At 39.9% G+C, this 14,278-nt stretch overlaps 1 protein-coding gene across 2 annotated transcripts; it reads left to right on the forward strand.

Moving 5' to 3' along the window:
• The first annotated feature begins 4,468 nt into the window (after positions 1-4,468).
• On the forward strand, positions 4,469-6,580 carry LOC120441938 (eotaxin-like). 2 transcript variants are annotated; one of them, XR_005614397.1, is made up of 4 exons: positions 4,469-4,635; positions 6,067-6,213; positions 6,285-6,343; positions 6,437-6,580. XR_005614397.1 is itself a non-coding variant. In XM_039617520.1 (4 exons), the coding sequence occupies exons 1-4, from the start codon at positions 4,566-4,568 to the stop codon at positions 6,460-6,462; spliced, it is 288 nt and encodes a 95-aa protein (XP_039473454.1). In that variant the 5' UTR covers positions 4,473-4,565; the 3' UTR covers positions 6,463-6,580. The 2 variants fall into 2 exon arrangements, 1 of the variants encoding a protein (XP_039473454.1); XM_039617520.1 differs by having other exon boundaries at positions 4,473-4,635; positions 6,081-6,213.
• Positions 6,581-14,278: the final 7,698 nt, after the last annotated feature.

Genomic DNA, 14,278 nt, shown 5'->3' on the forward strand with positions numbered 1-14,278 from the left:
CAAGCCACTGTATATACAATAATGGATTTCTATACAATTTACATCCGAGGAAAACTTGTGTAAGATTCAGATATTTATTTATTAAAAGCTAGACATGAGAATAAGAAAGGAAAGTATGTCTTTGTGCCCCCTTTTCCCTGTTAATGCCCTATCTGCCCCCCTGGCAAAACTTTGCTAGACCCGCCCCTGCACAGTTACCAGCCATCAGCTACGTAGAAAAGGATCCTGTAGAAAATAATATTAAATAAATTCTAACAACAGCTTATCAAGCTTAACCATTCTGCTGTTGTTTATCCGCTGGTTTCTTCTTTCTGGGGCAAAGTGGGTGATAAACAAACAAGAGAGACGAAGTCGCGACAGAAAAGCCGATCAGCTGATCATTAATCAGTTTCATGATTGAAGTAGCAACAGGAGAGGGAGGGAGAGAGAAGAGGCAGTCGCTCCTTATATCGGTTGTTAAGCTTAATGTGGCAATGCTTTACAAACATTCAGTGATGAACTTACACACTTGCTTTACTTGTCTGGGATACCTTTCTCAGAGACGAAATGCCGGTGTTGTGCCAAAAACTGATTTCCAATGTTTCCGTGTATTTTTTATGTGTAATATCTTTACGTATGTTGGTAAATAGACTTCGGTTACATATAGAAGGGGTTATATATAGAATTACAAAATTATCTGTTTTTTCAAGTATCTTTACAACTCTGTGTTATTGTACTTACATTATAACCAATCCGGTCCTTTATCCCCACTTAAAATATTTTTACAGAACTATTGTAATATTTGCTGCCATTTCTGCTGTCCTCTTGACCAACTTACTCTTACAAAAGACCTTTTTAATGTTAATGAGATTTTTTTAACTGCATAAATAAAGGTTATATAAAAGTTGCTGCCAAAAACTGATTGCGCCTTGTTGCTCAATATGACTTTGTGTCATCCATGAAGGATGCATTTGACATATGTTTCACATATTATAGCCTAACAAGTTACTTATAGCAGTTTAAATACGAGCAATCAGTTTTTGGCAAATACCGGAAATCAGTTTTTGGCAGACAATCACATTTTTGGCACAACACCAGTTTGGAAGCACGTAGCGAGGCTCCAAATGCTCAACCAGACCAGAGGTCTCGCACGCCACTGCCACTCTATCACGTGACGCGTATTCCTCCGATGTGCTAAGGTTATGAGCTGGGTCAGGCCATGTCGCAAGTTTTGTGAGGTGCTTTTGTGATAATTAATGAATCGGATGCCTTTTTTTATTTTTCTCCGATATCCGATCCAGTAGTTTAGGTCAGTATCGGACCGATACCGATACGTAATATCGGATTGGTCCATCTCTAGTTTGGACTTGCTGTCATCAGCCATAATAAAGGCTCGCTTTTGGTTTAAAGTCCAGTTTCATCTTCTCGCCTGTGTCTGCTCCTGGGTCCTCACACACCTACACACGGTCTGCCCCCCCAAACTGTGACACTTATATGTATGTGTTATGAAAGTGTGAGGAATGTGGATGTCTAGTTTGTGGAATAAAATTGAGGCCAGAAGGGGACGGGGGGGGATGCCTCCCCTGCACCCTGGTGACACATCTGCACCCCAAGGCCCTACATGTGTGCGTCGTTGTGGTAGAACGGGTAGAGGGAGGCAGTTGGGGATGGGGAGGGAAGTTGCTTGAATATACACCAGACTCACACAAAATCTCCTTATGCATTCCCAGAATCTGATTCCCTTGGTGTTTTCAGTTGAGCCTAATAATCCAGTATTATGCACATTTATTTGAGTTAAGTTTGCCCCATAGAGGTCCTGAGATGGATTGGCATGGGTTGGCGGCCCCGGCTACTTTCCTGCACCTCATAGATTGGGTTCTGCGTTCGCATGCTGCATATACCACCACATACCTGGATTTTCCCATCATCCACAGTAACACCTGGGCATGTACAACAGACCACAGTGCTGGAGTCCCTGAGGTAGATGGGGCTCATGGTCAACACAAAGAAATGTGCAGTTGGGCGGAGACAGGTACAGTATCCGAGGTACAGGGATGGGAATCGAGAACCAGTTCTTGTAGAGAACCAGTAAGTAGTCCAGTTCCTTTGTGTTCATACCTAAATGCTAACAAAAACATCTTATTTGTGTCTTTAATAAGATAGTGATTTGTGTTGGTATGTGGGACTGTAGCCTTAGGTTTATATAGTTAAATGCTAATTATATGATGTGCATTTCAGGACATTTTACAGAGTAAAAGTAATGTAACAAGTAGTGTAACAAATTACTTTCTCTTGGGAGTAATCAAGTAAATGTTTTTATTAATATGATAATCATAAATATACTTATAGAAATATTAAAATTAATCTGTCATTTAGCAGTCGTACTGGGGAGTTAGACACTCAGACCATCAAATTAAGAAACATGTCTCTTACAAACCCATTTCCTACTAAATAAACAGGAAATAAGCTTTTGTGGCTGTCTTATCTTTGGTTTGACTATTTCTTGAAGTGTAGTTTAAACAGGAAGTAACATAAACTCAAATATGTATTACCACATCAGATAAAGAATGCAACTTAGCAAAAAGTGGATAAAAGTTTGTGGGAACAAGCAAAATAAAAAGAAAGGGGAATGGCACAAAGCAAGTTTCACAATCATTTAGACTGATTATGTTGAAAGACTTTTAAGGCAGGTATGTGCACGAAACATTCATCTTGCTGCAAAAAAATTAGAAAATGGGAAAGAAAGCAATACCACTACCAGGGCAACTGCACCCCAGGAAATGTGACTTTAAACAACCTCTAATTACTCCAGTTAATAAAAATCCACTAATATTTGTATGAAGTAGTAATAGATGAGGTAGTAACACAAAGTTTCACTTAATTACCAGTTAACAATATAAAACCTAACTTAGCCTACAGTTCCACACACCAGCACCAATCCCTATCCTGATGAGGACTCACATAGTATTGTTTGTTTATTTACTTATGAACAGAAAGCTGACAACAAAAAATAAAGTTAAGTTCCTTCTAGGAATATGAACAGGCAGAACCCAAGGCTGCACGACTGACTGTTCATCACTGCCTTTGTTACCTGTTGAAGCTCAGTGGCTAGCATGCTCTCAACTTCTTAGCTAGCTTTGTGTTAGCATGCTGTCTGTGCAGATGCTTGCAAAGAGGCTAAGTTATGTTAGCAATATAATGCCGTTTTTCTCTGTTTTCCATCATACTCGTGTGCTTTTGTGTGATAAAAATAAAGGTAATGTCCATGTCTGTATTCTTCAAAAGCTGTATCACTGTACTGCACCATCATGTTCTTCCTCCCACACACAAACTGAAATCAGTTGATTGTAGCACAAGTGAACAGGTAGAAAAAAGCATTTTGTATGCTGATAGTATAAATCAATATAATTGTAACTGTTCTAACATTAATGAGTTACATTACTGCATTATTGAAAAAATACAAAACACTAATGAGGTGTAACATGTTATTTTACAGGCAACTAAGAAACATCTGGAAGAATGTCATATGGACAGATGAGACCAAAGTGGATGTTTGGTGATAATACACAACAGCACATTTGGAGAAAACCAATTACAGCATATGAGCACAAACACCTCAACTGAGAAATTAGCTGTGCATATCCAAACCACTTTTTCTGTGGGTATTTAGTCTGCGTTAGAAATGTTTGATCTTTGCATGTGTGTATTGGAAGATTAAACAGCAAACACAATTACATTTGTATAAAACAGTTCCTCCAGAACAGAGTGTGAAAGTTACCATCTGCCAAAAATACTCCTAAATGAAATAAACAATGAGAGCGTCTCACTGCTTTAGTTTTCAGTGGGAGTTTAATGGCTTAAATTACAAACAAAAGTTTAAGTTGTGGGGATTTATGGATGAAAAATAAGCAGCCAAGCATCAACAAATGATGCAAATGTGAATAGATGTGCATCAGGATCATTAAGAAGCATCATGAGTCACTATTGTTTTTCACTTGAGGCCTGATGCACAACTGCAAGAGATAAACAGTCACAATCAAAATGAAAAAACAATAATCGACGAGTGATTTAGATCCATCATTTGTGACAATACACAAACTGTTTTAAACACTATATTTAAGTCTCTGCAAACTTTGTGTAACCTTAAACAATTTAATTGAAATTACAAGCAAAAGTTTAAGTTGTGGGAATTTATAAGACAAAATAAGCCTCCATGTGCATCAAGACTGTTAAGGGGCTTCATAAGTCACTGAAAAACAAAAATCAGTGGGTGATTTAGATTCATTACTCACGACTGTTGATATCAATCATCAGGCTCTACACCATATCTGAGTGTCTGTGAACTTTGTGTGTGCGAGGCTGTTTCTCAGAAAGCTCTCAGTGAGATGTTGATAGGTTGAAATACTGAAGTCTCCCTGATAAGAGGCAGATGTGTGATATGCCACACCTCACACTCAAATACACAGACCTATAAAAACACCTCATCAGTTATGCCTGCATGTGTTCCTGCACTTACCAATAAATAACCAAACACGAATCAACTCATAGATTTTGACTCTGATCAGTGAGCCAGACCACCGGTGGAAATGTCTGTGAAGATCCTCTCCATCACTCTCCTCCTGGTCTCAATGTGTGTGTGCTGCCACTCCTCTGAAGGTAACTGGACTCTTACTTTTCTAAAGAAAAGAGAAAAAAATAGATAAAATAGATTATTTGATCACAGCAATGACTATCTCCAACAATGGCTTCTACCTGTTTGTGAATAATGCGCACTTATGACATTTTGGTGTTTTATTGGGCAGGACCACTGTGTAAAGACCACAAACCTTTACATCAGTCATATTCTGGTATCTGCTCAGTCTATAATTGTAACATTTTTTTCCAGCATGTACTCGACTTCTACCCACCAAGCATCCCTGGAAGCTGTTTTCTGGGCTAAGTTTTGTTAGTCAGTGATAGCATTTTAAAAGGCGTCCTTTACGTCTACATTTAGAAGAAGTCTTGGAGATTTTTTCAAGTACAACATTCACCTGATTTTTTTTCCATTGCTGGACTGATTGACAGCCACACCATATCCATTCACGCTATACTGCTTACCATTAACAATGTTTATACCTTTTATGTTTATCTACATGCAAACTTTTGTTTTCTGTCACTTATGGGCTTATGTCTCACGCTGCGTTGCATGCCAGGCATATGTTGTAAAACACTTAAACTATCATAACTGCCAACTTATTAGTGTGGCACAGTGGGTTCAGTGGGTTCTTACAAACAAATTCACTCTGTAACTAAATCTCACTGCTTTAATTTAGTTTTCTAGTAAAGTCATCATTTCAGTGGGTTTTTGGAGGGGCGCATACATTGTGACTCATTGCATAAGGCATGAAAGCAGGAAATGAGAGAGACGCAGAGAGAGTATAAGATAATATCTTGCAGCTACGGGACAATATTTTTCACCATTCAGTTAACTAACATAATGCCAAAACTGCCCAAAAAGTGCTTGAGGGCCCCCAAGTGGTGAGAACATTGATTTATTGCACTTACTTGTTGATTAATTTGCACAAAACAAAAAATGCCTGTTCACTGTAACATAATTTCAGGTCACATTTTAAAAGTCATCCTCTGTTTAGTTATGTAAGGAGTTTCATATTTCAAAACTAGATTTAAATTTTATTTTCCTTCTAATTAGACTTTTCTCAGGTAAGAAAAATCAATTTTTAAGGAGCTTGGAAAGAAAAGCGTCTGGACTTCTTTGAGTTGCTTGAAGACGTTTCACCTCTTCTTCAGTTCTAAGGGTCAATTGGTGGGGAGTCCCAGATTTAACCCCAGTGGGAGTTTCCCCCCCAAAGAGGGACAAAGGACCCCCTGATGATCCTCTACCTAATCACATGAGCCAAGGTGTGAAAGCGGGTGGGGGTCCTAATCAGCCAGGGTTTCGGGTGAGCTCACCCGAACTGAAGAAGCTTCTCGGATGAGAGGTGAAACGTCTTCAAGCAACTCAAAGAAGTCCAGACGCTTTTCTTTCCAAGCTCCTTAGACTACGATGACCTGGATGACTGAGAACCTTCACAGACATCCATTTTTAAGCTTTTATCTCTCAGATACTCATCGTCATCATCCTGGACCGGTACCACCATGCTGCACTGCAGTCACCAAAGGCAATATGACTGCTGACGTGGTGGGGCAAATATATCATGAACTGGCTGCAAGAGGACACTGTGTGAAGGCTATAATGTAAGTCAGCAACATGTTGTCTTACATACAAACATATACAATCTCTATAATTTTCTGTCTTTTATTTCCAGTTTTTACACAAAAGATGGAAAACTTTGTGCTGATCCAGACGCTCAGTGGGTCAAAGATCGTAAGTCATGCTAAAAGAAACACACACAGAAATAAATGCAAAGTATTTACAGAGAAAAACTGAAGCTCCTGCTTGTCTGTTTTTCCTCTCTAGTCATTGCCAAAATGAAGAAGGAGTGAAGCCTGTCTGCTGCATCAGTATTTCCAGTATTTCCATCACCTTTAAAGGCTTATTCAAACCAGAGCGCTTTCTCAGCCTGTCTTGAAACTTTTTTTTTTTTTTTTGCATTTGTAGATTAATTTTTACTCTTACCTGTGGCAGAAACCTGTATTTTATTTGTCCTGTTGACTTCATTGTTTTTTAATTGATCACTGGAGTTCAGGTTTTATTTGTCTTTTTTTGCTTATTTGTGAATCTCTTTCTGTGCATTATCTGTTTATTTGATGAACAATTTGGCTGTGAAAAACAATATAAAAATAAACTTTTGTATTATTGAGCAAATATTTTCCTGCTGTTTTTTCAGTGCCCACCAGACTAACACAAAATGTCACACACATCGTCTATTGCATTCTAGTGTTTTAGTTGATGATGCTCACTGAATAGACTTTTAAAAAGTTCATGCAGCCCACAATGAACATTAGTGGGCCCGAACAGCAAAACCCTGCAAAACTATATATATATTAAATATTCAGGATTGTTTATTTGTCACGTGCATAGTTATAGAAGTACATTGTGTGAGTGAGGTGTTAAAGTTAAACTTGGCAGCTGAGGCAGAGGACAGACTGGAAGATCACCGTGTGCCCGGTGGAAGTGGCGTACAGGGGTTTTCCTTCTCTCACCCCAACCGGTAGCAGCAGATGGCCCCGCCCCTCCCTGAGCCTGGTTCTGCCGGAGGTTTCTTCCTGTTAAAAGGGAGTTTTTCCTTCCCACTGTCGCCAAAGTGCTTGCTCATAGGGGGTCATATGATTGTTGGGTTTTTCTCTGTATCTATTATTGTACGATCTACTGTACAATATAAAGCACCTTGAGGCGACTGTTGTTGTTATTTGGCGCTATATAAATAAAATTGAACTGAATTGAATTTTGTTGCCAGTAGAACAGCAAACCTGCTTAGAGAGATTTTGATCAGAAAACAGGCACAATGGCAGGCTGTAAGAGAGCAACACTGCTGAGAGGACCAGTCACTGGCTATGGCTAAAAAGGGCTGACATCACTTGGGCAGCTAAGGCAGTCAGGCAGTGGGGAGGTAGAGCGAACAGCCTGATCCGGCGGGGAGGTGTGGGAAGCCAGATCGGGCGCCCCCCTTCCGGCTCTCCTCTCTGCTCTCTCCCATCTTGTCCCTTTTGTCTTACTTCTCTCTATCACCTTTTCTATCCCTTTGAAGAAGTGAGGCTCCATAAATGCTAAAGAGGTAAGTATTTCTCAGTTGCAGTGAATAGATAGGAGAAAATAAACTTTAGAAAACTAAACAGAAGAAAGAAGGAGAGAAATAACATTTTAATATAAACCAGTGACACACTCCGGGGCCTGATCAACCCTGGCAGGGCCTCCTTGGATGAGGGTGTCTAGTGATAATGGCCGAAACACCCAATGAATCCAAGGTTCGCTACTGATGATGTGTCCCAAATTTAATATGATAAGCTAGATCAGATCTTTAATCCCCCAAAAATGGCAGATTAACTTGGGTAAAAGACCGAAAGTTAAGGCACACAACGATGTGTGCTGCTGGTAAGGTTTCTGGGCTGCCTCTCCTCATAACAGCCATCCCTCAAGATTCTCTCCATTTAAAGCAATGCATTATCAGGGATTATAACATCGAGTCCTTTTACTGAATCAGTGTCTTGTGCTGTAGTGAAGCCAGAAGGAGATGTATATATACAGTACATATATATATATATACATACATATATATATATATACTAGGGGTGCAACGATACACAAAATTCACGGTTCGGTTCGGTTCGATACTTTGGTGTCACAGTTCGATATTTTTTCGATACAAAAAAATGTTCATGCCTTTTTAATTTGTCACCTAATTTTAATAACTCAAAAGTACAGTTTTTAAATTTAATGTTGCTGAAACAACAAAGTAATAAAAAAAATAAATCTATCTGATCGAGAAATCACTCATCTTTGGAAAAGAGAGTTTATTACAGAGAAATGGCTCTTTCCAAAATAAAAGCTATACTATACGCTTCTTCTGAGGTATACTCTCAGCAGTAGGGATGGGTATCGTTTAGGTTTTATCCGATACCGGTGCCAAACCGGTACTTTTGAAACGGTGCCGGTGCTTAAACGGTGCTCAAACCGGTGCTTAAACCGGTGCTTAAAGAATGGAGAACACAAAATTGGTCCAAAAACCTCTCATGTTCAGCTGTTTTTTTGTAAAATGATAACAATGTTAGCCTTTTCTGCAGCTATAGGGCATATATGGTCTCACTCTTGGCTGGAAGCAGTGCTTAAACAATGGAAAAAACACAAACTTTGTCCAAAAACCTCTCATGTTTAACTGTTTTCCACTTTTTCTTTGGTCATTTTAGCCTTTTTGGCCAGGGTGAAGGGAGTATCTGCCATCAAACAAGAAGACAGCCGCATGTAACTACGACCGTGTTTGCTAGTTCACCTTACATGCATTAATGTAATAATGTGGTTAGTGTACTCAACGTAAATTACACACGAACAACATGAAGCTACTCACGCAGAGGAGAACGGCTGCTGCTGCCATCATCATTGTCATCATTTCTGCTACACTGGCAGGGCTAGGGGCCAGGACTCCACTCTTTTGGGGGGATGTTGCTAACTCCAGGTCCGCTAACAGGCACCACACCCGCAGTAGCAGTGTTGCCAACTCCTCAGTAAGGAAAATCGCTATTGGTTGTCCTAAAAGTCGCTAGAAGTCGCTAAATGACGTCATCACCTAATTTGCATAATTGGTCATGCTAATATAATTGTAACTTATGTTGTTGGAGAGAGAAATAACATCGTGGAAGAGACATAAAGTGAGTAAAAAACGTCCTAAATGCATTTAGAGTTTATTTAGAACTACAAATTAAATTTCTTTTAGCAATTATTATTTTTTTTAATGTCACAATTCCAACCCTGCTCCTTTACCCGGGCTTGGACCGGCAAAAGTGACCCGAAATAGGCACTCTGGTGGAGTTACTTTGTGTGTGTGTGTTTATAAGTAGTTTTAAACCTTGTGATCCACAAAACAGCATAAGAGTAAAAGAGTAAAAGAAGAACTGACTGTGTTACAGCACCCGCTGCTTGTTGAGAGTAAAAGCGATACGCGCTTTCACGTCTTTTTTAGCGACTTTTTTTCGAAAAAAAGTCGCTAGGGGGTCTGAAAACTCGCTAAATATAGCGACAAAGTCGCTAAGTTGGCAACACTGCGCAGTAGATGTGCACGGTGTGAGGTCTCGCAGCAAGCTATCAAACACGGCAAATTTCTCGGCTTTAAAAAAAAAAAACGCTATGCGTCGCCAGGTGTTTCATCAGATTTGAGGTGTTACCTCCTTTGACAGTATCACAGTATCAGCTTAAAGCACTTGTTGCAGGCTGCTGAGTTTGCATCTTTTGCTGTGAAGTACAGCCAGACTTTTGATCGCTTCGCCTTGGGCATTTTTAATCTGTAGCTCTGCTCTGAAAGAACTTACATACCTGGCCCCGCCTACTATCCTCGGAAACGTAAAATGATTGGCTAGAATTGGCTCAGGAAAAAAAAAGCACCGAAATAAAGCACCGAAATGTGCGCTGCTTTTCGGTCTGGTTACTACCGTTTATGTCAGAACCCATCCCTACTCAGCAGCATATTAAACATATCAGGTCCCCATAAGGAGAATCATGTGCTAACAGCTGTCTAAATGACTCGGGTAAAGTTTGTAGCATGCATGCTTGTTGTTTTTGTCTGCTTCCACTTGTCTTTGCACTAGGATGATGCTGGCGTAAATGTGCAGTCATATTCGTTGTGTTCCCACTAGAGCTGTCAGCATTAATCTGAAATGACGTTAACGCCACAACACGGCAAATCTCCGTTAACGAGCTACCGCGGATCGCCCGGTGTGTGGGGCTGGACGGCGTCAACACTAACGCAGTAGTTCCCACATGCAATTGAGCATTGCGTGGCACATCCGACATACTGTTTTACTTTTGTCCATGACACACTTACCTTCAGGGTCATACTTCACATGAAGACCAAAATAATTCCAAACGCCAGATCTGAATGAGGGTGGGGGAGGTTCAATTTGCCATGTTGCAATGAGCTTAGCTTCTGTCTCGCTAGCTTGCTCAGTGGATCTGCGCTTGACAGTGCAGCCTAGGCAGAGTAGTCGAACGCAGATTCACTGAGCTCTCAGCACAGACAGCATCGTCAGAAGAAAAGTTGATAAAATAAATTAAAAATTTTGTATTGTTCGATACACATGCGTACCGAACCGAAAGCACTGTATCGAACGGTTCAATATTGATGCGAGTATGTTGCACCCCTAATATATACATACATATATATATATATATATATACATATATACATAACAGCTGTGGAAACGCTAGTGTTTCACCACTAGGCGGAGCTCTTGTAACGCTAATGCCATTAAGAGACTTTGTATGCATATATAACGCGTTTTATTTTTTTTATTTTCCTTTTTGTATAAAGGATTGGCAAAACTTCCAGTGTGTCAATCACTTTTGAAGGCTTATTCAAACCAAAGCATTTCTTAGCATAACTTTCTAAGAAATCGTCTTTAAATTTGCAGATTATTGTGTAGTCTTATCTGTGGATTAAACCTGTATTTACAGTTTTTTCTGATGGCTTGAGCACATTTTTTGTAACTATTGGCTATTTTTGCAAAACTCTACACACAAATAAGAAAACTCTTCACCCAATCAGCAAAACATTGTAGTTTTCTTGTAAAAGCGAATAACCCTTGCTTAACTCTACACACCTTTGTAAAAATGGTATTTTCGTATCCAACAGTTAACACAAGCCATCATATTAATAAGCACACAATGCACCAACTACACACTGGTGGTATGAATAAAAAACACATCTGGCTTTTGCTTTCTCTGTGCACAAGGTAGGCTATGTCAGATTGAGCTCATACTTTTGTCATAGATCCGTAAGCATAGAGATATCCAAACTTCAAGTGCTGGGGCCCGTTCTTCGTACCTCGCTAAGTAAGTTAGCCAGATTTGAATGTTGACGATTTCGCGTGATCTTGGATCGTTCGGTTCTCCGAAGCTCATCTGGGACTTGCTGTCATAGCAACAGATCCGTGGCGTAAACCTGCTCGGGAGCAGGTTTACTTTATGTAAACAGGATTAGATCGCGGCCACTCAGGTATGTCCGCTGCAGTTATATGAAAGCAAGAGCGATATTTCGCCACTGTTTTACCATAAATAAATATTATCAATGTAACTAAAGATAATGCAGCATTTGATTCTTTTATTGATTTCATACAGATACATACAGGTCATTTCCTTAAAAAAGGGAAATGTACTATTAATCATTCTATTACATGTAGTAGATCATGTCAGATGTAATTCATATTTTAGAGTAGTAATAGTAAATTACTACGTGCAATCAAGATGAGAGACCACGACTATAAAAGCGAAGGTGGATTTGGGAAGTCTGTCGCAGCCATGTCCTGTCCGTTTGTACGCGAGCAAGGAAGGTGCAAGATTGATAAGGAGAGTTTACAGAATTTAGCGTATATTGCGGGATAGACAGGATCCTTTAGCTCAGCGCGACAGTGTGCTCATAGAGAGATATCGAGTCTCCCGTGAGGGTATTATTTACTTTCTTCCCCTCTCTCTCTCTCTCTCTCTCTATATATACTTACTGTACTGTATATACTTACTCCCGACTTACTGTGCATGCTTCAGTCACCCCTTGCATGGGAACAGGTAAAAGTGACGGAGTGTTATGTCAAACTACACACAAAAAAACCCACAATGTCAATAAATGTCACAGTACAAAAAGCCGGGGTGTGACGAGGGGGTGCAGGACCACCACCTGTCTTTATTTGCTCTGCCCTTTTCTTGGTTGCTGTTATAAACAAACAAACAGATTATTCCAGGGTCTCTTGTCATAGACTAAAAGCAATATAAGTGATAAATATTACCATTCTGTGGAATATTCTTATATTTCACTTTTACTTGTTCCCATGTTCTAGTGGGTCCTGTTGTGGCTCTAATGTGAAAGAGGATATGATGTAATATAATATAATGTGGTATAATATAATATCACATGATATAATGTAATATCATGGATCACTTACGAGTTTAATTTGTCAGCAACTTTCTGCCAGCCCTCTCTCCTTGCTTTTGCAGCCTTTGCAGTGTTCCCCTGCGTTTTAATTAAACTCTGAAACTCCTGATATCCCTCAATCAAGAGTTCTTGGTCTGCTGCCGTGAAATACTGTGCGCGCTCCTTCGACATCTTCGCCGACCAATCACAGGGTTGCCAATCAATGTTTCTACTATCGATGCGTAGCCCCTTTTAAGCCACCCAGTGATCTCAGATTACTTCATCCAGCTATACTAATCGTCAACAACAGGTGTGTTCGGAGAACCGGATTAGCGAGCTCAAAGTTGGCGCGATGATTTGATCTTGGATGTGTCATTTGATCTTGGATGTAGTAAGCGAGGTACGAAGAACGGGCCCCTGGTGTTTATTCACACATATCAAAACAAACACAAGTGTTTATTTCCAAGTATAGGATTATTTGCAATCGCCATAATGACTATATGGGTTTCTTGGTCTGCAGTGAACATGCTTCCTCTGCCCCCAGCATCTGGTCGTCTAGCAATTCTGTAAAGTAACAATTTCAGTATTTTTACATCTATGGTATTGTTGTGTTTCTCATTAGCATATGGCAGCGCTACAAGTCTTAGTGCAAAGTGACTGTACTAACCGATTCTCATTTCAAAATGTCCTTATGATGCTTGCTACAGTGTAGCGGCTCGAGTTAGGCTGGACCCGTTGGCCAGCTTCCCTCAGGGTCATTCCATGGTTGATTACATGGTCCACTATTGTAGCTCTGGGGCCCGTTCTTCGTACCTCGCTAAGTAAGTTAGCCGGATTTGAATGTTGACGATTTCGCGTGATCTTGGATCGTTCGGTTCTCCGAAGCTCATCTGGGACTTGCTGTCATAGCAACAGATCCGTGGCGTAAACCTGCTCGGGAGCAGGTTTACTTTATGTAAACAGGATTAGATCGCGGCCACTCAGGTATGTCCGCTGCAGTTATATGAAAGCAACAGCGATATTTCTCCACTGTTTTACCATACATAAACATTATCAATGTAACTAAAGATAATGCAGCATTTGATTCTTTTATTGATTTCATACAGATACATACAGGTCATTTCCTTAAAAAAGGGAAATGTACTATTAAGCATTCTATTACATGTATTTGATCATTCCAGATGTAATTCATATTTTAGAGTAGTAATAAAAATTACTTCGTGTAATCAAGATGAGAGACCACGACTATAAAAGCGAAGTTGGATTTGGGAAGTCTGTCGCAGCCATGTCCTGTCCGTTTGTACGCGAGCAACCCATTGCGGAAGGTGCAAGATTGATAAGGAGAGTTTTCAGAATTCAGCGGATATTGCGGGATAGACAGGATCCTTTAGCTCAGCGCGACAGTGTGCTCATAGAGAGATATCGATTTTCCCGTGAGGGTATTATTTACTTAACTCTCTCTCTCTATCTATCTATCTATCTATCTATCAACTTACTGTGCATGCTTCAGTCACCCCTTGCATGGGAACAGGTAAAAGTGATGGAGTGTTATGTAAAACTACACACAAAAAACCCACAATGTCAATAAATGTCACAGTACAAAAAGCCAGGGCGTGACGAGGGGGTGCAGGACCACCACCTGTCTTTATTTGCTCTGCCCTTTTCTTGGTTGCTGTTATAAACAAACAAACAGATTATTTCAGGGTCTCTTTTCAAGAGACTAAAAGCAATATAAGTGGTAAATATTA

This window comes from Oreochromis aureus, linkage group 9 (assembly GCF_013358895.1).
Source record: "Oreochromis aureus strain Israel breed Guangdong linkage group 9, ZZ_aureus, whole genome shotgun sequence".
Classification (NCBI taxonomy): domain Eukaryota; kingdom Metazoa; phylum Chordata; class Actinopteri; order Cichliformes; family Cichlidae; genus Oreochromis; species Oreochromis aureus.

Coding starts and splice junctions, on each gene's coding strand:
- LOC120441938 (XM_039617520.1), top strand. CDS start 4,566: ATGTCTGTGAAGATCCTCTCCATCACTCTCCTCCTGGTCTCAATGTGT. Junction 4,636..6,080: donor GTGCTGCCACTCCTCTGAAG/GTAACTGGACTC, acceptor TTTATCTCTCAG/ATACTCATCGTCATCATCCT. Junction 6,344..6,436: donor CGCTCAGTGGGTCAAAGATC/GTAAGTCATGCT, acceptor TTTCCTCTCTAG/TCATTGCCAAAATGAAGAAG.